Source organism: Pleurodeles waltl, chromosome 6, assembly GCF_031143425.1.
Source record: "Pleurodeles waltl isolate 20211129_DDA chromosome 6, aPleWal1.hap1.20221129, whole genome shotgun sequence".
Lineage (NCBI taxonomy): Eukaryota > Metazoa > Chordata > Amphibia > Caudata > Salamandridae > Pleurodeles > Pleurodeles waltl.
The window spans coordinates 1,528,147,003-1,528,170,401 of NC_090445.1; the positions used below are offsets into that span (position 1 = coordinate 1,528,147,003).

The 23,399-nt window shown below is 46.1% G+C and overlaps 1 protein-coding gene across 6 annotated transcripts in view; it reads left to right on the forward strand.

Moving 5' to 3' along the window:
- The window catches only part of SDF4 (stromal cell derived factor 4), a 165,147-nt gene that overhangs the window by 131,221 nt on the left and 10,527 nt on the right, over window positions 1-23,399 (forward strand). For all 6 annotated transcript variants that reach the window (XM_069241097.1, XM_069241093.1, XM_069241095.1 and 3 more), the window contains 2 exons: window positions 3,871-4,029; window positions 12,832-13,007. In XM_069241097.1, the coding sequence (XP_069097198.1) occupies window positions 3,871-4,029; window positions 12,832-13,007 (335 nt within the window). The remainder of the gene's footprint in view (window positions 1-3,870; window positions 4,030-12,831; window positions 13,008-23,399) is intronic.

Below are 23,399 nucleotides of genomic sequence, written 5' to 3' on the forward strand. Positions count from 1 at the left end.
TTATTTTTTGCTACATTCAGGCCATTAAAGTTCGATGAATTGATGACTACACATCCAGCCAATCTTGCAACAAAGCTCTGTTTTGCAGTTTTGTAAAAACATATATATACATTTAGAAAACTTGGACATCTTTAAGAACACTAAAACTACAGATATTCAAGTTAGTGTTTTTAACCTTTGTAGTGCTAAATTTTTAAGCATGAGTCACAAAATATGGAGAAGTGTGGCTCAATGGTTAGAGCGGCAGACCCTGAGGCAGAGATCTGGCTCAAGACCAGGGTTCAAGTCCCGCTTCGGCAGGTCTTGGGCTCAATTCCCCTTGACCAGATAATTCTCGCCTCGGTGCCTAATCTAATTCATGGGTCCCACTCTGCAACTCTGGGCAATAGCTTGCTTAATCTCCACAACGGCCCCAACAGCGCTTGGATGCCTGGCTTCACCCTGGGGGTGCTCAGGAGTGGGCGCCTCACAGGGAAAAGCCAGGAGGGGTTCCATAGTGGTATGAGTACAGCGCCTTGAGACCCTAACGGGTGAGTAGTGCGCTATAAAAGTGCTAATTTACATTTTACATTTACAAAATATAGGACGAAATTAGATCAATCTATAAGAAGGGCAAGCCTGGGAAAAGACACGCTCTGAAAACCCCCTTCTGTGTTAATGTCAACAGTCTGGGCTGTAGAAGGGAGCAAAACTTAACATATGATTTACACAGCTTACAAACAGTTTCACTCGAATAGCTTTAGAACCCCTGAATCAATCAGCACTAATTTGGAAACAAAGGAATATGGGCCAGAATTGATCAAGTCAAGTGCGTACCAAATGTATACATGTATAAATTCAAAAGAGGCGGGTAGGCATGGGTGCACCAAAGCCCCTTCTACAGGTACAAGTGTGAGAGGTACAATCAACATGCGTTCCTTTTTCTAGTCATCTCTGGGTTTCTCAACCACAGGAAACCGTTAAATGATAGAATCAACTTTCTGAAAAGGTGACTAGTTAAGCAGGGAAACCATTGTGATATTTTATCTTTTTTGCGAACTGAACAGACAGGAAATTGAATCATGAGAAGCTCATGTTTAGCGATTACAATATATGTTTTTTTCAAGGTCTTTACTTTGCGTTGCCGAGTGCCGGAAATGTAGTCTCTTGTTTTGGAGGAAAAGGTTCCAGGTAATATGTAGTGCGTCAGCAAATGGAATGCTCGTGGGGCCGTCCCAGGCGTAACAGTTGGGCGCCTTTTGTTTCATGTCTTACTTTTCTTGTAGATAACATTTTATTTTTACATTCTGAGGTTTTATATTTTGCTGCCACCAGCAGAAAAAGTCCAGTCTTTTACATAAGTGTTTTGCAGGAGATAAGCAGGGTTGTGGTAAAGAGAAGGTTCATTGTAGTTCTGAACAATGTACAATCGTTCAGAACAGTTTCCTACCCATGTCCTTGACGGCCTGCTTGATCCCTACCCAAAGTGTTGCTATGAGGCACATCCCCAGTGAGGCAGGGTTGTTAATGTGTTGATGGTTTTTGTGAGAATGTCCCAAGACCACTAGTTTTAAAGATTTTGCAATCTAGTTGTGTTTGCAGTGCTTTAGTAGTCTACACTTAGCTTTTCATTTTTACTCAAACTGCTCGCCTTCCCAAAGCCAACGTTATTGATTTTATTTATTTCTATTTTTTTTATTTTTAGCTTTCTTATTTGACAGATGAGTTTCTTCTCAACTTTGGTTTTGAAATGATAGATCCGTTCGTAATAGTAATGACTACCGCACCAGTTAGTTCCTTGTCCATTTTATCCTTCCATTTTATCCCCCCTACCAACAAAACTTCATAGCCGAATCCTGCTTCCACAGTCTGATAAAAAATTTCAGAGTTCCTCTCACCCCTTCCTCTCTCCCGGTGGTTCTTCTGCCACATCTTTTCTTAAGTGATCATTTTATTAAGTTTTCATGCAGTGAAACGTCATCACAAGTAATCGAGATCACAATAAGCACTTATTAGTTCAACACAGTCACGTTGAAGGTATCTCACCGCTGATATGTTGCCAGATGCGTGCTGATCCATACTCCAACGGAATGAGTCACGACCATCACTGGTACTTGTTCTTGATTGCTTCCTCAACTGACTTCACTGCTGGATCACCTTTAGTAAAAACAGTGGAAAGACTTACTAATACCTCCTGGTAACCTGTGGCACTACTATCTCTGTGGACAAGGATTTTTTTTGTCATTGGGTTTAAGTACGTATGCACTGGTAAATTTGAAACTTATTACCCTTTGGAGAGACTGCGCTTATGCAGTGTATCAGTAGGCATTATACATAGTACTATTAGTGCAAAACTCTGAAGTCACTGGTGGGGAAAAGGTGCTGTAATCTGAATGCAACACTCATTTCTTGCTAAACAATGCTACCGTGGCGTGCTAAATTAGATTATTAGAGTTGCATCTGACAAAGTTTTATAAATGACAGCTAAGTATATGCACAGTATGATGTAACTGCAGGTCGCCCTTGCAGGCATAGTGCTGTATTACAGATCTTTTGAAAAAAACGTAGTGTTTTAAAATGAAGAGGAAAGAACTGAGAGTGGCATAAATGTGAAAACCTGTTGCTGAATTCCCTTTTCTCATAAAAATAGTTTTTATTTTTTGTCCCCAAGGAGCAGAAGTAAGCATATATGTGCTTCACCTTTCTGCTTTACACACCTGTCAACAATCTTAAAAAATGATTTTGTGCACCAAAGCTGAATTTTGGTGAGCAAAACAAAAAGTTGACGCAAACTCTTAATTTGATCAGGAATGTGACTTTGCCCTCCTATTGGAATATTTCTCCTAGGTAATAGGAACAAATACACTCCTTGTGGTGGGTTTGTGAGTGTTCTGGGAGCTTGTCTAAGTAGAAACTGTAAAACGGTCACAAAGTCATAAGCATGCAGCTATTCATTGGAGTTCAGCAGGTTTCCGACCCTGAAATCATTTCTGAATGTTCTCCTGTTAAGGGCAGGAGTAAATACTGTTTTTTTTATGCGAATGGTGGGAGTGGGAGTTGATTGTTATATGCCCCTCCTTGCCCATTGTAGTCAGATGAAATGGACTAAGCTGTATCTTTTAACAGTGGTTTGATTGCCCACTGCAAAGGCCTCAAGGGACTTATGGCTCAACTCTGGCAGCTCAACAATATCTACATCTGGCACACTATTCAGTGGGATGTGTTACCAGACAGTGTTGGATCAAGGGCGATGTGAGCGGTGCCGCAGCGCCGGGTGCTGACCTGGATTGGGGGGCGCTGACCTCAGCGGGGTGCTGTGTGTAGCAATGACTTACGATTTCAAAGCACCTGCTGAAAAGTTCCTTGTGAGTCCAGCCTTCAGGAAACAATTAAGATGTCTAGATATCTCTTGTGATTAATGTTCTTGCTAGGGAGAGAGATGGGAGTTTTGACTCCCCATAGAGTTGGCAGAGGGTTATATGCCTGCCGCAAAGATCAGGAATATCTTTAATGTGGATAGCTATGTGGATTAGTAAAGCAGGCCTTTGCAAGCGCTTTAAAACCAAGTAATGTATGTGAGAGAGGGGCTATGGAGAGCAGGGGCACATTTACCAGGTGGTAGTGGGTGAATCTGAGGCGGTGGTCATGGGGTGAGGATGCCAAAAAAGGCTGTCGCACAGAGCGCCAACAGCGCTAAAGCCGGCCCTGTTACCAGATGTCTGAAGGACAGGCACTTACGTCTGTCCTTAACTCATTAGATCCTGTGATCTACCACATGATGTCAATTTAGAACTACAAGCTTTTAGATTGTGATGTAAGGTATTTTACAGACCAGATCTGTATGATTGAGTTAGGTGTTCAGTTCCTATAACAGTACCTCTTCTTTTCCAGCACAGGAAGTTCTTGAGAACCTGAAGGATCGCTGGTTCCAGGCTGACAATCCTCCCACAAACCAGCTGCTGAATGAGGAAGAATTCCTCTCCTTCCAGCATCCGGAGCACAGCCGTGGAATGTTAAAGTTCATGGTGAAGGAGATCGTACGAGACTTGGGTAAGACTAGTGACTAATGGCTTAGAATAAAATGCTTCTGACCAGAGCACAAGCTCCTCCTGAAACCATCTCTGAAATGTGCGTGGGACTCCCGACTCCTCTTCCTGGCAGTGGTTATGCAAAGTCTTACATACAGGAAATTATCATACCCTGCATAATATTTCCTGTCCTTCAGTGTCGTTGTGAATGCCAGGAATCCACGTTCCTTTCAACTATCCCCGGTACATTTTAGGTTGTGGGCCTATTCTTGTTGAACTAGCAGTCTAAACGATGTACCCTTTTGGTTGCCCCTGTCTGTGCTTTCTTATATTTATTCCTCCTCCGGCTCATCAGGCCTCCAGATCTGGATACAATACCAACATGTGGGCCATAGACGTCGCAAAGTGTTTCAGATGAACTATGTATAATACTCCAAAATAAGACAGCGCTAAAACATGGCACCTGAACATGGTTGTTATTGGCAATTGTGTTTGTTCTGTCTGTTCAGTGTATTAGAGAAATAAGTCAACTCACCCATGATTGATGGATTGCTGGTCCCTATTCTAGTTTATACAGAGTTACAGACCACACCATTCTATTTGTCTCTACATCACTGGGATGGCAAATTATCCTAAATCCCTTGCAGACTTACTGTTGTGTTAATAGCCTTGTGATTAAGAGTATAAATGGAACATTGATGGATTTGGACTTAATGTTATCAAGGAGAGGTCGTCTATTTAGTGTAATCTTTGGTTCTGTACTTACCTGGGACCCTCACTAGACTCACATTGGTAAGAATGATGGCTGTAGTTGGAGAGTTAAACGGGTGTAATTATAATGTTGGTCAGGGTTCAAACCTGTAAACAATTGGTACATAGCATCCCTAAATTTTATTGTGTGAGATTAAAATCAAACTTCCTAGAGATCGGTTTTGATTTTCTTCCCCCATTTATTTTAATGTATGTGTTCAAATGCATTTTTTAAGGATTCTAGGTATACATACAAGCACTACGTTTAGAACGTTCCTTGCCTTAAAATAAAGGCACCTGCTGATTTAGCATTTGAGTTAGCTTATACACCTTCAGATTCCTCTCCCTTAGAATGTTGCTTCAAAACATGACGAACCAAAGTATAAGAGGAAATGCTTTTGTGTTTGTTCAGTAGAGAAGATGTTTTGTTGTTCATGTTTCATATTTTAAAAAAAAGCTAGCTACTGTTACAGAGCGTAAGGTATTTGGGGGAAAATGGATGGAATACAGCATTGGGGGGAGACCGCATATATTTTGTTTAAATCACCATTATCATATTCCTGTTTTGTTTGTAGGAACCAACCGTTCGGAATATCTGCAGATAGTTGCTAAAAGTTTGATGAGATACCAAATTCTGTGTTTCAGAATAATGCAGGTGGCAGCTAATTAGTGGTTGGTTATGCAAAAATCTCAAAAGACACTTCCAGTCTTTCAGCTGACGATACTATTGAAACTATTCATCATGTACATATATTTTGTAGATGAAAAAGGGTTGTGGTGTAAGAGTGAAATGTTTACAATCTTCATTAAATAAGGATGATATTCTAATGTTTTTTTAACTTTCGCATTTTCAAACGCCCCTTATAACAACATGCAATTTATTGAACTTTCATTTTGCAATTAATTCAGGGCAAAACTGCTAACATATAATGCAAGATGTGATGGACCGAAAGCTGTGGACTGAGAAGATGGAGTTATGCTATGATTCATATATATATATATATATATATATATATATATATATATATAATTTGATCTATATTAAATTTGTTTGCAGTTTTGATTATAATTGCAAACATACGGGGTGTTTTTTTTGTCATGTCTTAAAAAAGAAACTGAAAAAAATGTTGATTGCAAACCACCAATTTTGTATTGAATCAAGAATATCTGGGAATACTACTACCATGACCTCTGCATATGCATGAGATCGTAGGAACCATAATGACAAAAGTAATTAATTTGATGTAAATAAATAAGTAAATTTCGAGAAGGGCTTAGTGATGTATATCATCTCGTAACTAATACTACAATCAAAGAAAAGTTTGATTTGTTTTTCCTTTTGAGAGCCAACAAAGACTGTTTTCCCCAATTCTCAAGCCTTAATATAATGTCTTATTTCTGATGGATACAACTACCTGTGGATTCCTCACCTAATGAATACTCCCATGGTGCCAGCATTCGATGGAAATCTTCTTCCTAGTCTCTGCACGCCGACGAGGACGTCACTCTAGCCCACGCGACGCCGTCTGACGTCATACAGGCAATAAGAGGTCAGTTCCCTTTTTTCCGTGCATTCGAAACGGTTATCTTCGAGGGAGCTACTGTTACTTTAGTGGTTACAGTGTGTTTTCTGCTGCGTAGTTCTTCTCTGCGGTAACAATGTCTCAGAGAAAGTCGGGTTTCAAGCCCTGTCGAGACTGTGGGGGCAAGATGTCCGTTACAGATCCTCACTCCGACTGTCTCTGGTGCTTGAGCTCCGATCACGACGTTGTGACTTGCGATTCATGTCAGCACATGAATCCGAAGGCCCTCAAGGAACGTGAGGCTAAATTATTCCTGGCGAAGTCGAAGAGAAAGGAAAAACATCACAAGAGTCTTCCTCGCCAAGGTCTCATCGGCGTCATCGAGACTCCCGGCGCCGTAGAGATTCACGGCATCATTCAAGCAAGGAGACTCGTTCGAGGTCGCCTTCGGCTCGACGTCGGAGGACTTGGGAGGTCAGTCCCACGGTCACGCCGCATCCATCGACGCCGTTGCCCTCTCCGGCGTCACCGACTTCGCCTGGACAAGCGTCTGTGGTTGAGGTGATGCAGCCTCTTGTGATGTCTCCGGCGTCGCGGACGTCGAGGTCGGGGTCGCCTTCGATCCAGGCACCCCAGACACCCCAGTATCCGGCTTTTCCAGCCCCTGGAGCCGATAGTACCGCATTTCTGAATGCGATGTATACCATCTTTCAGCAGATGGCTCCAGGAGGTGCTCCGGCTGGTCCTTCGGGGCCTTTGGCCTTTTCATTGGGTGATCCTGCGCCTCTTCGGCCGGCACCCTTTATGCCCTTTCTCCCTTTTGGGAATGTGGGCTCGGCGCCGGTGGCCGCTCCGGTGGCTTCAGAGGGATTGGCTCCGGATGTTTCCATCCCGTCGACGTCGGGATTTCGTCCTGTGACTCCGGTGGGTCCATCGGCTCCAAGATCCCTTTGTCCTGTTCCTTCATCGGCGCTGAAGCTGTCTGCGGCGCCGGATGCAGCGTCGGATGCTTCTGCAGATCGGCGCCGATCTTCGACTTCGGCAGAGGCCATGTCGACTCCGCGTATTGAGCAGAGACTACATTCAAGGAGGCGTGCTCTCCGTCTGTTGGAAGAGCAGGAGTACCAGCGAGTCCTGGAGGAAGGAGAGGTTGAGGACTCGGGTGATGGACTGCATGGTCTGGATACGGCCAGAGGGCTGGATACTTCCCCTGAGTGGGACCTTTCATCTCCAGGGGAGTATACGGAGGAGGCTGCTTCCTTTCACGCGGTGGTGAGGAAGGCGGCTAATTTTCTGGGCCTGCCTTTGCCGGTGGCAGAGGCGAAGCAGAATTTATTGACGGAGGTGCTGCATCCGGCCTCTGCTGCAGCGGAGCCTCTCTTGCCGTTTAATGAGGCTTTGCTTGATCCGGTGTTGGAGGTGTGGAAGAAGCCTGTATCTTCCTCGGCAGTTCATAGGGCTGTGGCCAGGAGATATCGGACTGCACCATCTGACCCTGGCTTTCTTTCAAGACACCCTACGCCAGAGAGCTTGGTGGTACAAGCCTCCTGTTCTTCAAAATCAGCGGCTGGATCCTTCCCGACGGTGCCAGGAGACAGGGACTCCAAAAAACTGGATGCGCAATCCAAGAAGATATTTTCTTCTTGCAGTTTGGCGTTGAAGGCCACCAACGCAACTTGCATTCTGGGGAGATATGTCCATGCTCTTATGGATGATATTTCATCTTCTTTTACGGAGCTTCCCCAGGGACTCTTGGATTTTGTCTCAGACGCCCAGGCTGCCGCAACCCAGATTATCCAGTCTGGACTGGACACGACCGACTCGGTGGCTAGGGCGATGGGCACGGCTGTGGTGGCAAGGAGACAGGCCTGGCTCCGTAATTCAGGGTTTTCTGCGGATGTACAGTCGACCCTATTAGACCTCCCTTTTGATGGGGACAAACTGTTTGGAGCAAAGGCAGATTCGGCCTTGGAGCGATTTAAAGAGAGCAGGGCCACAGCCAAATCGTTAGGGCTGCAAGCTCCTTCTTCCTCTGCCTCTTCCAGATTTTTCAGGAGGTTTCGTGGATTTGGGCGTGGCTCCTCCTCCTCTTCCTTTCGGGGGAGGTTCCAGCAAGCCGCCTCTTCTCACCCCTATAGATCATTTAGAGGGAGAGGTAGGGCCCGCACCAGAAGAGCCTCAACAGCACTCTGCCTCTTCCTCGTCCTCTGGAGGGGTGCAGCAGGGAAAGCAGCCTTAGGCTTCCACCATTTCCCGCTCACTCCGCTCCTGTAGGGGGAAGATTACGGCATTTTCTCCACAAGTGGGAGACTATTACAACGGACACTTGGGTTATCAGTATTGTGGAGAAAGGCTACACCCTTCCCTTTCGGGAGTTTCCGCCCCCCCTCCCGCCCCACCCATCTTATTGTTCAGAAGAACACCTCCTGTTGCTAGAACAGGAGGTTCAAGTCCTCCTTTCAAAGGGCGCGGTGGAGTTGGTTCCAGAGAAGGAAAGGGGTCAAGGTTGTTACTCAAGGTACTTCCTGATTCCCAAGAAAGATGGTCGGTTGAGACCGATCCTGGATCTGAGGATCTTGAATTGGTTCCTCCATCAGGAAAAGTTCAAGATGCTGACCCTAGCACAGGTGCTTTTGGCGTTGAACAAAGAAGATTGGATGGTGTCTGTCGACTTGCAGGATGCTTATTTTCATATCCCGATACTCAAGTCGCACAGGAAGTATCTCCGGTTTGTGGTAGGGTCGCAGCACTATCAGTTTGCGGTCCTCCCGTTTGGTCTTACTTCAGCACCTCGAGTCTTCACGAAGGTGATGTCAGTGGTTGTGGCAGAGCTCAGAAGGAAGGGGATAGCAGTATTCCCTTACTTGGACGACTGGTTGATCAAAGCCAAGTCCCCGGAGCTTGTGTCGTATCATCTGCAGTCAACAACCCAGTTGTTGTTCGACCTGGGCTTTTCGGTGAACGTGCCCAAATCTCACCTGGAGCCCTCTCAGCGCCTCCTGTTCATAGGGGCAGTACTGGATACAACATTGAATCGAGCCTTTCCTCCGCCTCAGCGGGTTCAAGATATTCAGGAATTGGTTCCAATGTTTTGAAATGGAGCGATAGTTCCAGTTCTCAAGGTCCTTCGTCTGCTCGGTCTGTTTGCCTCCTGCATACTGTTGGTCACGCATGCTCGCTGGCACATGAGGGCTCTTCAGTGGTGCCTCCGAAGGCAGTGGTCTCAACACAAGGGAGATCTAGAAGGTGCGGTCAAGATCCCCAGAGATGCTGCTGTGGACTTGAAGTGGTGGATTGCGTGCAACAATCTTTCGCAAGGAAAGCCGTTCGCGCAGTCGCCACCAGTGGCCACGGTCATAACGGATGCTTCCACTCTAGGGTGGGGAGCTCATCTGGGGGATCTGGAGATCAAAGGACTTTGGTCTCCAGAGGAACAGAGGTTTCATATCAATGTGTTAGAGTTACGGGCTGTACGTCTGGCTCTCAAGGCCTTCCTCCCTTCCCTTCGTGGTCAGTCAGTACAGGTCCTGACGGACAATACTACCATGATGTGGTACATAAACAAACAGGGAGGAGTAGGGTCGTACCTTCTCTGCAGAGAAGCTCTTCGACTATGGTCCTGGGCAAAGGACCATCAGATTTGCTTGGTAGCAAATCATCTGGCCGGGGTCTTGAATGTACGTGCGGACAGTCTCAGTCGCCAATTCTCGGCCGACCACGAGTGGCGTCTCCATCCAGATCAAGTCCGTTTAATCTTCCAGATGTGGGGGTTTCCTCGGATAGATCTGTTTGCCACTAGGGAGAACGCGCAGTGTCCGTTATTCTGCAGCCTCCAGTATCCGGTGCAGGGAGCATTGGGGGACGCGTTTCTGATAACCTGGTGCGTTCAGTTGCTTTACGCGTTTCCCCTCATACCCTTGATTCCTCGAGTGTTGAGGAAGATTCGCCAAGACCGTGCCCAAGTCATCTTAATAGCTCCAGATTGGCCAAGGAGGGTGTGGTACTCCGACCTTCTCCAACTCTCGCTGTGCCCTCCGCTCCGTCTCCCTCTCAGGGCAGACCTCCTCTCGCAGTCGCAGGGGCAGGTTTTACACCTCAACCTCCAGAGTCTACACCTACATGCCTGGAGATTGAACGGTGCAACCTGAGTTCCTTCTCTCTCCCGCCTGATGTAGTGGATGTTATATTAGCGGCCAGGCGACACTCCACTAAATCTATCTACGCTAATAGGTGGTCCAAATTTGTTATCTGGTGTGGAGAGAGACAGATTGATCCCTTACATGCTCATCTGTCAGATGTTTTGTCTTTTGCTCTGTCTCTAGCGCAGAAAGGTTGTGCAGTGGCTACCATTAAAGGTTATTTGTCTGCCCTGTCAGCCTTCATTTGTCTTCCAGATCAACCATCGTTATTTAAATCCCCTATTGTTCTCAGATTCTTGAAAGGTCTTCTAAATAAATATCCTCCAAAACCATTCGTGATGCCTCAATGAGATTTGTCCTTGGTCCTCACTTTCCTTATGGGGTCCCCTTTTGAGCCTATGCATTCTTGCCCATTACGGTATTTGGTTATTAAAACAGTCTTCCTGGTGGCTATAACATCTGCAAGGAGAGTGAGTGAGTTGCAGGCCTTATCGGTAAAACCCCCTTATACAACTTTTTATGGGGAAAAGGTGGTGTTGAGGACCAAGGCTGCTTTCCTCCCGAAGGTTGTTTCACCCTTCCATTTGGCCCAGACAATTACTTTGTCCATGTTCTATCCTCCGCCTCATCGTTCAAAGGAGGAAGAGAGACTACATCGATTGGACCCAAAGAGGGCGTTAAGCTTCTTCATTGATAGAACGAAGGATTTCAGGCTGGAGGATCAGCTGTTCATCGGATACGTGGGCAAGAGGAGAGGAAAGGCAGTCCACAAGAGAACACTCTCTAGGTGGGTTGTTCTTTGCATTAAAATCTGTTACTCTTTGGCAAAGAAGGATCCTCCTGATGGCATTAGAGCTCATTCCACCAGAGCTAAGTCGGCCACTACGGCCTTGGCCAGAGGTGTTCCTGTGGTCGACATCTGCAAGGCCGCAACTTGGTCGTCCCTTCACACTTTTGCGAAACATTACTGTTTGGACTCTGAGGTCAGAAGGGGCGGCCATTTTGCCCGGTCAGTGCTGCAGGATTTCTTGGATTGACCATACACGCACCCTCCACCGGGAGTGGTACTGCTTTGGGACTCTATTCATTAGGTGAGGAATCCACAGGTAGTTGTATCCATCAGAAGAACGAGTTACTTACCTTTGGTAACGACTTTTCTGGTGGATACATTAGCTACCTGTGGATTCCTCACGGTCCCACCCGCCTCCCCGTTGCCTTTTTGGTCTTACCAAGTAATCCTTGAGTGCGCTCCTCTTGGTCTTCAAGGTTGCAATAGATGTTGTATATATGGACACTTGTATATATTTATATGTGTATGTATGTATATATGTATATATTTTTGGGTATATACATGATTTACATATATTTGTTGTTTAAAAAAAAAAAAAGGAAAAAAGGAAAAAAAGAAAAAAGAGAGTTATATTAAATCTACAACCATTTTATTGCAATGATGTGTATTTTACAATGTTATGGGATATTGCCTTGCTCTTTCATTGCATTGGGTTGTTGTTCTCATGCACGTAAAAAATGTTGGTACTGACGTCGGCACGTCGTCGAGGACCTCTTATTGCCTGTATGACATCAGACGGCGTCGCGTGGGCTAGAGTGACGTCCTCGTCGACGTGCAGAGACTAGGAAGAAGATTTCCGTCGAATGCTGGCGCCATGGGAGTATTCATTAGGTGAGGAATCCACAGGTAGCTAATGTATCCACCAGAAAAGTCATTACCGAAGGTAAGTAACTCGTTTTTTCAGCCTGTACCTATTAAAGCACCATAAGCTGAAGACAGTCTTGCGGCAGTGTCTTTTATCTGCTTATATAGTGGCTTATCCAACACTAGGGCAATGGTCCCTGTCTGAGTGCCACATTTCCTTTATTTCCAAGGTTCCCCTGGCCCAAATGACTATTTGTTTCTTTCATTCTCCTTTCAACAATCTGGACGGGACATGGCATTCATTGCATTGCAATTTTTCTGTTTAGACAAGACCAGTCCCATTCCTACTCTTCTAGAAACCATGGTTTTGAACAATGCTTCTTTTTAGGGAGGAAGCACAGTACGCATCATTGCATCACCAGTAACACTTCTTTAATAGATGTGTGGAACATGCCTTTTACCCACCCCTTATTATAGACCTTTATAGAGCCCAATGCTTCCCACGTTTTATTAGGCCTCACATTTTCCATAGCAGACTTAACTGCTACCTCTGTGATAATTACTGTTAAGCACGTCAATGCAGTGTTTGTTATTTACAATGCTTATACCTGATAGCAGTGAAAAACAAGTTATTTCTTAACTTTTGAATATCCAAAATTAGCCCTTTCTGTCGATGCCACATATTGAAATTTATCAGGGTAGCTCTATCAGAGTTGGTTTTGTTTAATCGAGTTCATGTTTTTACTTCTTTTTAACAGACCAGGATGGCGATAAGAAGCTCACGAAATCTGAGTTCATTTCTTTGCCTGTTGGCACAGTGGAGAATCAGCAGGCACAAGACATTGATGATGATTGGGTTAAAGACCGCAAAAAGGAGTTTGAGGAGGTGATTGATGCCAACCACGATGGCATCGTGACTATGGAGGAGTTGGAGGTGGGTGCTTCCTGGCGTCTTGTGGGAGGCTATATGTTATAGGGTAGGGGTGCATTCTGTGTATTGAGAGGCTGAAATGGTCTTATGTGAATCTATTTTGCTGCTCTGTGGCATGTGAGTTAGCCATTGCCCCGTGCTCCGCACAGATTTGACATGTGGAAAAGGAGATGGGTTTTAAATCTAGAGATACTCATTTGCACCCGGTCAGGTGTGAAAATTATAATTCATACAGTCCGGTGTTATTTTCACTTCATTTCGGTACTTGTACGTCATCTTAATTTACAAAATGAAAAGCAATAAAATCTACATCAAAATGCAGAGAAATATGAATGAACTTAAGATCACAACTAGCCCCCACTTGCTCCTTACTGTGTGCTTACTTTCCCGAGTAAGCGGAATTCAGTCAAAGAGAAGGATTGGAGGATAACATCATTTCAGCAAGGAAACCGATTTCCCATTTGAGCTTTCCTATTCCAAGCCATTGCAATTCCGTAAGTAGTTCAGGAAAATTATGACATGACCAATACTCCCTGAACGTGGAAGGCTATTAAAAAAACGTCCAGAACTAGCAAGACCACATTCCTGGTGACATGAAGTCAGTCCTAAAGCAACCTAAGGAATGGGATTGCATTGTCCTTAATCATCAGTGCTTTTATTGATTTGCTGGGCTTTTTATTTGACAGTGTATGCAAGTCCATTGGACTTTATAGTTCAAGATTGTGAGGCTAACATTTAAAGTTCAACATCACTGCAATGCCAGTGCAGCACTTATTTTGATTGTCAATCCCTCTCTCTCACAAGCTGGCTTGCACTGAGGAGCCAAAAGACCGACAACTATATATTTTTAGTAGATCAACTTGTCTTGCATGCTGTCTCCTTGCCCCTCTCATGGACATTCTAGGTTTGTTTATTTCTATCTCTATCTGTGTTTTTCAATCATAATCTGGATTTTTGTATTTAATGTATCTGACCGAGACTTCTAGATGCAGACTTCTAACATTTGAGTCCTCCCCAGGCATCAGACTGGATGTAGAAGATATTCGTGAGCGGTACCTGTGCATGCTGGAAGGTGGCGTTGATTGGCTCCACGTCCGTTATTGGCATCATCCGCACCTTATATGAGGTTGCGGTCCTATATAGGTGCCACCCAGGTGGGCTGACGTCACTTCTTTTCTATCCGCACCAGTAAAGCTCTGATCTGAAGAGAGCTACCCCTCAGTTCATTTCTGAGGTTTTTTAAAAAAACATTTTGCCAAGTCTTTTTCAAGATCTTCAAGGATGTCTTAAAGAAAGACCAGATTCAAGCCCTACGGATCCTGTCATCGGGCAATGTCTGTGACTGAACTGCACCTCGTGTACCTTTGGTGTCTGGAGTGCAACCAGGCGCTAAAGTCGTCCTCGGAGTGCCTGGCCATGCATACGAAGACTTTGAGATAGTGGTCCCGGAAGCTGGTGGTGGCCCGGAGCTCGACTTGAGTCGAGATTTCGGTCTAAAGGAAGGTCCCAGGGTCGGTTGCAGAGTCTGAAGTCATATTACTCTCAAGGCCTTGCTATGATCGGCGAAGTCGAAGCACAAGAAAAAGATCCAAGAAGTCGAAGCACTCTCTGACTTCTCATCTGTCGGCCGACAAGATGAGGGAGCATTGACGCTCTTGGCCTCATTCTTCGAAACGTGGGCCTCCTCCAAGCCTCCCAGAGCTTCCGGGAGCCGGAGCGACCCCTGCCCAACTCTGTGAGTACTATGAGGCCATGCGCCTCATTTTTAGGTAGACCGACCCTGCTGGAGAGCCTTTGGACCCCACAGTGTCAGAGGGGGCCTCTTTGGGTTTCACGCTGGCAGCTTTGCTGCCAGGGGGCTCCCATGGATCCAGTCCTGTATCCTGCCCATCACCGGTCGTGCCACCTTGACCTTCCCCGATGCTCACTGCACAGCCTTGCCTTCTTGTTCAGATCCTGAGCCCTTTTGCTATGGACTAGGCTTAAAGAATGAATGGGAGGGGTTGTTGAACACTTTAGAATTCCAGCCCCATGAAGCAATGGACTGGCGTGAAGACTTTGATGAGGTCAGTGGACTAGACACTTCTCCAGATACTGGCATGACTTCTTCCCCTACCATGGCTATGGAGAAGGGAGCTTCTTACGCTATTGGTGGTGAGGAGGGCAGCTGAGATGGTGGACCTTGAACTATCCTCTGTGGCCATCAACTAATCTCTTGACAGAGGTGCTGCAACTGGGAGCTTCCACCTCCGATCCCCTGGTCCTGTTCATTGAGACCCTCACTGACGTCATACTAGGTACCAGGTCCAAGCCCAGCATAGGGGCTCCAGTGAACAAGACAATTGCCCACCGCCAATGCCTTGCACCTGGGGACCCAAGTTTCGTGACGCAACTCCCCACCCCTGAGAGCTTGGTGGTCCAAGCCTCTGCTTCCCAGGGTGGGTTCCCTTACACTCCCCGGACAGGGAGTCCAAAGGGTTGGACTCACTTGGAAAGAAGATGTATTCTTCTGCCGGCCTTGCATTGTGGTTCCTGAATACCACATACCTTTTGGGCCGTTATTCCCACATGCTCTGGGTACTGTTGCGCAAGTGCTGCCACAGGTCCTGGGGCAGGCCGGGCTGTACTCTCTGACTGTTGCCAATGGGAGAGACACGGCAAAGTTTGCAATTCGTTCTGGATTTGACCCAACCGACTCGCTAGGTAGAGTGGTTTCTTCAACAGTGGCCCTAAGGGGCCACAAGGCTGAGAGCTTCTGAGGATATCAGGCTTATCGGGGATGTCCAGGCTTCTTTGAAGGACATGCTAGTTAGCGGCAGGATTCGCCATCACCTGCTACATTGGCAATCCATCACTTCAGACAGGTGAGTTTTGCAGATAATCCGAAGGGGCCACTCTCTTCAAGACTACCCCTCCACCCATTCCACCATAGCACGTGCGGATGACTGAGGATCATTTGTCCCTTCTCTGCAAGAAATTTACAGCTCTCTTGGCCAAGGGAGCCATAGAGAGGTGCCAGAAGTAGACTGTGGTTGCTATTCCTGCTACTTACTGGTCTCCAAAAAAGCCAGGGGTCTCCGCCCTTTCCTAGACCTCGATCCCTCAATCTTTTCCTCAAGAAGGAGAAGTTCAGGATGTTAACAGTGGCTCAGGTTCTATCTACCCTGGACCCAGGAGACTAGATGCTATCATTGGACTTGCAGGACGCTTATTTTCACATCCCCCCTGTCTGCTCACAGATGTTACTTACGGTTCACTGTAGGCCACAAGCACTTTCAGTTTATCGGTCTCCCCTTTGGACTTACTAGTGCCCCTCAGGTGTTAACCAAGGCGATGGCACTGGTTGTTGCTCATCTACAGAGATCCGGGGTTTCAGTCTTGCCCTATCTTGACAATTGGCTGTCAAAGGCGTGCTCCTCCCAGGCTGGCATCTCTCACCTTGAAACTATGGCAGACATCCTCCATTTGTAGGGGTTGCCTCTAAACATTCTGAAGTCACACCTTACTCCCTCTCAGATGCAACCTTTTTATCGGAGCTGTTCTGGACAGTGCAGTTTCGGGCCTATCCTCCTGAACGGCGAGTCCAGGATATTTAGCCAATGACACCGACATTTCAGCCTCTATCTTTGATTTCAGTGAGAGTGGCTCTGAGGCTGCTGGGCCTCATGGCCTCTTGCATCCTGCTGGTGATGCATGCCAGATGGCATATGTGGGCCCTGCAGTGGGACCTGAAATTCCAGTGGGCACAGCATCAGGGGAATCTCTCTGACTAGGTCCAGATCTTAGAGAGATCTGCGAAAGATCTGCAGTGGTGGTTAACAAACCACAATTTGGTCCGAGGCAGATCCCTCTCCCTTTGCCAAACAGATCTGACAGTAGTGACTGATGTGTCACTCCTGGAATGAGGCGGCCATCTGCGAGAGGTGGAGATCAGAGGCATCTGTCTCCTGCAGAATTGGGTCTCCACATCAGTATGTTGGAACTTCTTGTGATCCAGCTGGCATTGAAAGCCTTTCTGCTCTCTCAAGGATAAGATGGTGCAAGTGTTCATGGACAACACCATTGCCATGTGGTACTGCAACAAGCAGTGTGTGGTGCGGTTGCGGACCCTCTGAACGTGGCTGGAACAGAAAGGCATATCCCTGGTAGTTCAACATCTGGCTGCTCTCTGAATGCCAGAGAGGACAAACTCAGCCGAAAATGCCAGGTGGATCACAAATGGCATCTCCTTCCGGAGGTGATGCAAGGTCCCTTTCAGCAGTGGAAAAAGCCTTGGTTACATTTGTTCGCATTTGCCAAGAACCCACAGTGTCAGCAGTTTTGGGCATTGGAGATTCCAAGGCAGCAATTGCTCAGAGACACTTTTTGTCTTGAGTGGAGTTCGGGCAATGCAGATGCAAACCATATCCATATGGGTAATTCTCTGCATTAAGATCTGCTGTACATTGGCCAAGAAGCAGCCCCCTGAGGGTTTGAGTGCTTATTCCACCCAAACAAAGGCTGCTACCACTACGTGAGCATGCACAGTTCCAGTCCTGGACATCTATCAGGCAGCAAAATAGGCATCCCTGCACACATTTACCAAACACCATTGCTTGGATAGTCAAGTCTGTAAGGATGGGCGCTTTGCCCATTCGGTCCTGCAGGACTTTCTTGTTTGAACTTGGTTTGCAGACTCCCCTTTGGGGATGATATTGCTTGGGTATCTATTCAAACATGAGGAATCTGTAGCTAGAAGCCTCTATCATATGGGCAAGCTACTTACCTTTGGTAACGCCTTATCTGGTAGATACTATGGGCCTCATTACGATTGTGACGGTCCGAGGATCACCACCCTCTCGTTGGCGTTCGAACTGCCACAACTGTGGCGGTCCGACTGCCGAATTACAACCCTGGTGGGCAGATGCCCCAGGGAACTGACTTCCCAGCTGAGAACATGGTTTCTGACGGCTTGATGGCAGTCAGGCTTGTAACCAGCCAGTGTGGCACTGATTTCTGCGCCACCTGCCTGATTGCAACCCCTCTTTCTGCCAGCCTTTTCATGGCAGGGACCCTGCTATGAAAAGACTGGCCGAAAGCCAGTGCCAGCGGCCGCAGGGGGGCCCCCGCAATGCCAATGCCTGTGCAGCGGTTTCCTGCCCAGCACCATCATAACGTGCACTGTCTGCTTTGCAAACAGTGCTCATTCCAAGGGTGCTGGAGTGTTCGGATATTGGTCTTAGCTCCCTTAAATGAGCTGAGATCAATATCTTAACACTGTTCCCTCCAGTCAGTCTGGCAGGAACGCGTATTACAATGTTCCTGCCGGTCAGCCCGGAGGGGAAATTTCTAACATGCTCAGGGGGAATATCACCTCTTTGGTGGTGGCATCCTCCTTGTGAGTTTGGGGGTCCCGTGGTGGAGAAGCTGAACTCATAATGAGATCCAAAATGTAGCTGCAGATTTCTTACCGCCCCACCCATCCTTCGTGCTTCTGGAACTGAATTCTAGGAGCGGAGACTACCCTTTCTGACCCTTAGTTTTGACATGCCAGTAGTCAGTGTTCTTTATGGCTCTGCGCTTCTGGCATGGAGTCTTGAAAAGAAACTGACATCAGTGTGCCTGGGTGGTGCCCATATAGGACCCGCAATGTCATATCCAGTGGGGATGATGCCGACGACGGATGCAGAGCCAATCAATGCCACCTACCGGCACGCAGGGGTACTGCTCAGGAAAATCTTCCACATCCAGATTGACCCCTGGGGAGAATTCAAAGGTAGTAAGGAATCTCCAGCTAGATATAGTTTTTACTAGACAAGGCAGTACCGAAGATAACCATCCATTGTTTCACTTTTAAAATTTGCTTGATTCAATAAGTTATCCTGAACTGTCTTCTGTACTGTCTTCGATCCACCTCTAGAAACTATTACGTTGGTTTAGAGATAGTGGAGCAAGATGTGACAGTTTCTTACAGTTTTTAGGTACATCATGATTTTGTCCACATCTGTGTACACATTTGGCACAGATGGAGTTTTATATTAATCAATGAGTGGCATGTTGAAAAAGAAGCATGAAGAAGAAATCCTCCTACCACAAGAGAGAAGAACCGGAGTGACACAGATTCTAGCACATAATGTACTCTACAGACTACATGTCATTGATGTCCTCTGCACCATTTGTCTGCAGCAGACGTGGATAAGTCGTTGTCACCCGGTCTCAGCAAGCAGACCCTTGAAAATAAAGCAGTAGGCATGCGTTTTCCCTCTAAGAAAACTGACACTTTTGGACTGCCACTGAGACCATCAGATTCAGAACCTGGAGCACACTGAGATGCTTGAATGTCCGATTAAAAAAATTGCAAATATATTTATTATGCATGTTCTTTCTTCGCCTGGGAGAGCTAATGCAAATGTATCATTGGTACACTGTGTCTTTAGGGATCAGATAGTCAAAAGATCTCAGCATGAGGACTTAAGAAAAAAACAAAAATCAATGCACATTAATAGTTAAATATGAGTGCTACTTTTGAATCAGAATCTCTACTTCTGACATTACCATATGGTGTATGCATATTTTCTGGTAACATTCCAGAAATCATGTATTCTGGTAACATACCTGCAGATTTTTTTTTTAATTCAGGAGGAGCATTTTGCTTCAGAAAGAGCATACGTTTTCTGTGAGCTTGTATTGGTTGTTTTTGAAGGGGGAACAAGAGCAGTTCAGCAATAGTTTTTTTGTACAAAAGGTATCCCTTTTAGTATATAATATTATTTATACCATCCAAGTTATTGATGCTCACAAACCTCAAAAAAATTAAGTTTAATGCATCTGCCATTCAGGTGCAGTGTACAGACAGGACTTTGTAGCATACGATCAACCTGGCGAACCTTCCAAGATATGCTCTTCTAGCCGAATGTTGTAAAACAGTGAAGCATACATCATGCAACCAATTAAAGTGTTGTATATTTGGATGAAGACACTATTGTTGTACTTCTTGGTTCAGCCTCCTCTCCGCTGTTAATCACTCGACCATGCTGTCTGTCTCAATCCATGCAGATTGCCTAGGCCAGTAAAACGTATATTTTTAATACATGTAGTACGTTTTCTATTTAAAGTAGTGTGCAGTTTCCAAGAACCGTATTTTGGCTGTTATGGTTACAGGGGGCTGTTCATCGGATTCACCTCCTCCAAATTATCCTAACCTTAAAGCAAGTTCTACTTCTACTGTTTCTGTTATGTGTGTGAGGGAATCACGCACTTCTGTTGCTTGTAATGTAAATACTCTGTGTCCGATTGTTATTTGTTCTTTAGTGTGTGTTCATGTGCATGAAGAAAGCCTGCACAGTTACAGCTGCCTATGGTGTGCGTCAGTTGTGCTGGAACAATATTCATAGTGGTGTTCTACCACTGTTATATCACTGAAGTCATAGGGATTGTGAAAATCCAAGCATCAGTCAAAAAAACAAGTGAATTAAATGAGCCATGCCCATTCAGCAACATAATAGTAAGGTTGTGGTATGTAGCAAATGATGCATTATGGAGCACTGGTGTCATATTGCATTGTCATTTACAAACATCACATTTTATACTGAAATGCCACTGAATTGCCATAGACAACGTTTTAACTGGTAAAAGCTATACAACGCAAAAATGATAATGTGTGGAAATTGTGTTCCAGAGAATATGATTCACTTCAGAATTACAACAAATTGTGCTTTGTTTTTTCCTAATTGCTGATATATTTTGAAGTGTGTGTGTGTGTGTATGTATATGTGTGTGTGTGTATATATATGTTCGATGGCATGTGTAGCTGCAGATACACATGCTGTGCACATCCCGCCATCTGGTGTTGGGCTCGGAGTGTTACAAGTTGTTTTTCTTCGAAGAAGTCTTTTCTAGGCACGAGACCGAGGGACTCCTCCCATTTCGACTCCATTGCGCATGGGCGTCGACTCCATCTTAGATTGTTTTTTTTCCGCCATCGGGTTCGGATGTGTTCCTTTTCGCTCCGTGTTTCGGGTCGGAAAGTTAGTTAGAATCTCGGAAAAATCGTCGGTATTGTTTGCGTTCGGTATCGGGTTAGTTACAACAGACCGACACCGAATTAAGAACAGCTCCGGTGGCCCTTTGGGGTTTTTTCGATCCCCCGTCGGGGCCTGGTCGGCCCGGCCACGTGCGACTTCAAGGCTGATGGAACTGACCCCATTCCGCTTCTGTCCAAAATGCCATAACAAGTATCCGTATACGGATCAGCATCTGGTCTGTAACTTGTGCTTGTCCCCAGAGCACAAGGAAGATACTTGTGAGGCCTGTCGAGCGTTTCGGTCCAGAAAGACGTTAAGAGACCGAAGAGCCAGAAGACTGCAGATGGCGTCGACGCCGACAGGACAAGAGCTTTTCGAGGAGGAAGAGGAAGCTTTCTCTATCCACGAGTCGGACTCGGAAGAGCTCGAGGCCGAAGAAATGCGGAAAACCGTGAGTAAGACGTCGAAACATAAGACTCACGAGAAGTCAACAAAAGCCCAGGGGACGCCACCGCCAACAGGCCATGGCTTAACCCAAAAAATAGGTGACCGAGCCAAGGCACCGAAAAAGGGCACACTGGTGTCGAAGTCATCCGACTCCGGTCGAGATACCGCCACACAGCAATCTCGGACCCGAGACATCGGCTCAGAGAAATTTCGGCACCGCGACAGCGGCACCAAACAAATTCGGCTCCGAGAAACCACCACGCCGAAAATTACAAAGGTTTCTTCGGAGCCTAAAAAGACATCCGAAAAAGTTTCAGTTCCGAAACATCCAGCCTCGGAGACAAAAACAGGTTCCTATACAGAGGAACAAGGATTGTCCTCCCAAATGCAAAAACAGATTTGGAGAGGAACTTCAAGCTGTAGAGCCAGACTATACTCAAAGGAGGCTCCACATTCATCAAGACACAGGGAAGATAACCACTCTTCCCCCAATTAAAATAAAAAGAAAACTTGCCTTTCAAAAAAAGGACAAGGAGCCACAGGCAAAGGTGGCAAAGAAAACAACTCCACCACCGTCTCCACCACCATCAGTGCACACATCACCAGTAGCAACTCCTCCACTGATGCACTCCCCGACTCATACTGCCATGAGTCAAGATGATCCCGATGCATGGGACCTTTACGATGCTCCAGTATCGGACAACAGCCCAGACTCGTACCCTGCCAGGCCGTCCCCTCCTGAGGACAGTACATCTTACACACAGGTGATCGCAAGGGCAGCTGCTTTCCATAACGTCACCTTGCATTCCGAACCAATTGAGGATGACTTTTTGTTTAACACGCTATCCTCCACTCATAGCCAATACCAAAGACTACCTATGCTCCCAGGAATGCTAAAACATTCAAAACAAGTCTTTCAGGATCCTGTTAAAGGCCGAGCCATAACTCCAAGGGTGGAGAAAAAGTACAAGCCACCGCCAACAGATCCTGTTTATATTACAACCCAGTTAACACCGGACTCAGTAGTTGTCGGGCAGCTCGTAAGAGAGCAAACTCTCATACCTCGCGGGACGCACCACCTCCAGACAAAGAGAGTCGCAAATTTGATGCTGCAGGCAAAAGCGTTGCAGCACAAGCAGCAAACCAATGGCGCATTGCCAATTCACAAGCACTTTTGGCAAGATATGATAGAGCTCACTAGGATGAGATGCAACATTTGATAGAACACTTACCCAAGGAGTTCCAAAAAAGAGCACAACAAGTGGTGGAAGAAGGACAAAGTATCTCTAATAATCAGATACGGTCTTCAATGGATGCAGCAGATATGGCTGCAAGGACAGTAAATACTGCAATAACAATAAGAAGGCACGCATGGCTGCGCACGTCAGGTTTCAAGCCGCAAATTACAAAAGCTGTGCTAAATATGCCATTTAATGAACAGCAGTTGTTTGGGCCGGAAGTCGACACTGCTATTGATAAACTCAAGAAAGACACTGATACAGCAAAAGCCATGGGCGCACTCTACTCCCCGCAGAGCAGAGGCACATTTAGCAAAACACCTTTTAGGGGAGGGTTTCCAGGACAACCTACAGAAACCACAACATCACAAACAAGGCCCACTTATCAAAGCCAATATCAGTGGGGGAAGTTTTTGGGGGCAATATAGAGGGGGACAATTCCCAAAAAATAGAGGAAAATTCCAAAGCCCCAAAAGTCCTCAAAATAAGCAGTGACTTACAAGTCACACATCCCCATCACATAACACCTGTGGGGGGGAAGACTAAGCCAATTTTACAAACATTGGGAGGAGATAACAACAGATACTTGGGTACTAGCAATTATCCAGCATGGTTATTGCATAGAATTTCGCGAATTCCCTCCAACAGTCCCACCGAAAAAACACAGTATGTCAAAACAACATATAAATCTTCTAGGATTAGAAGTT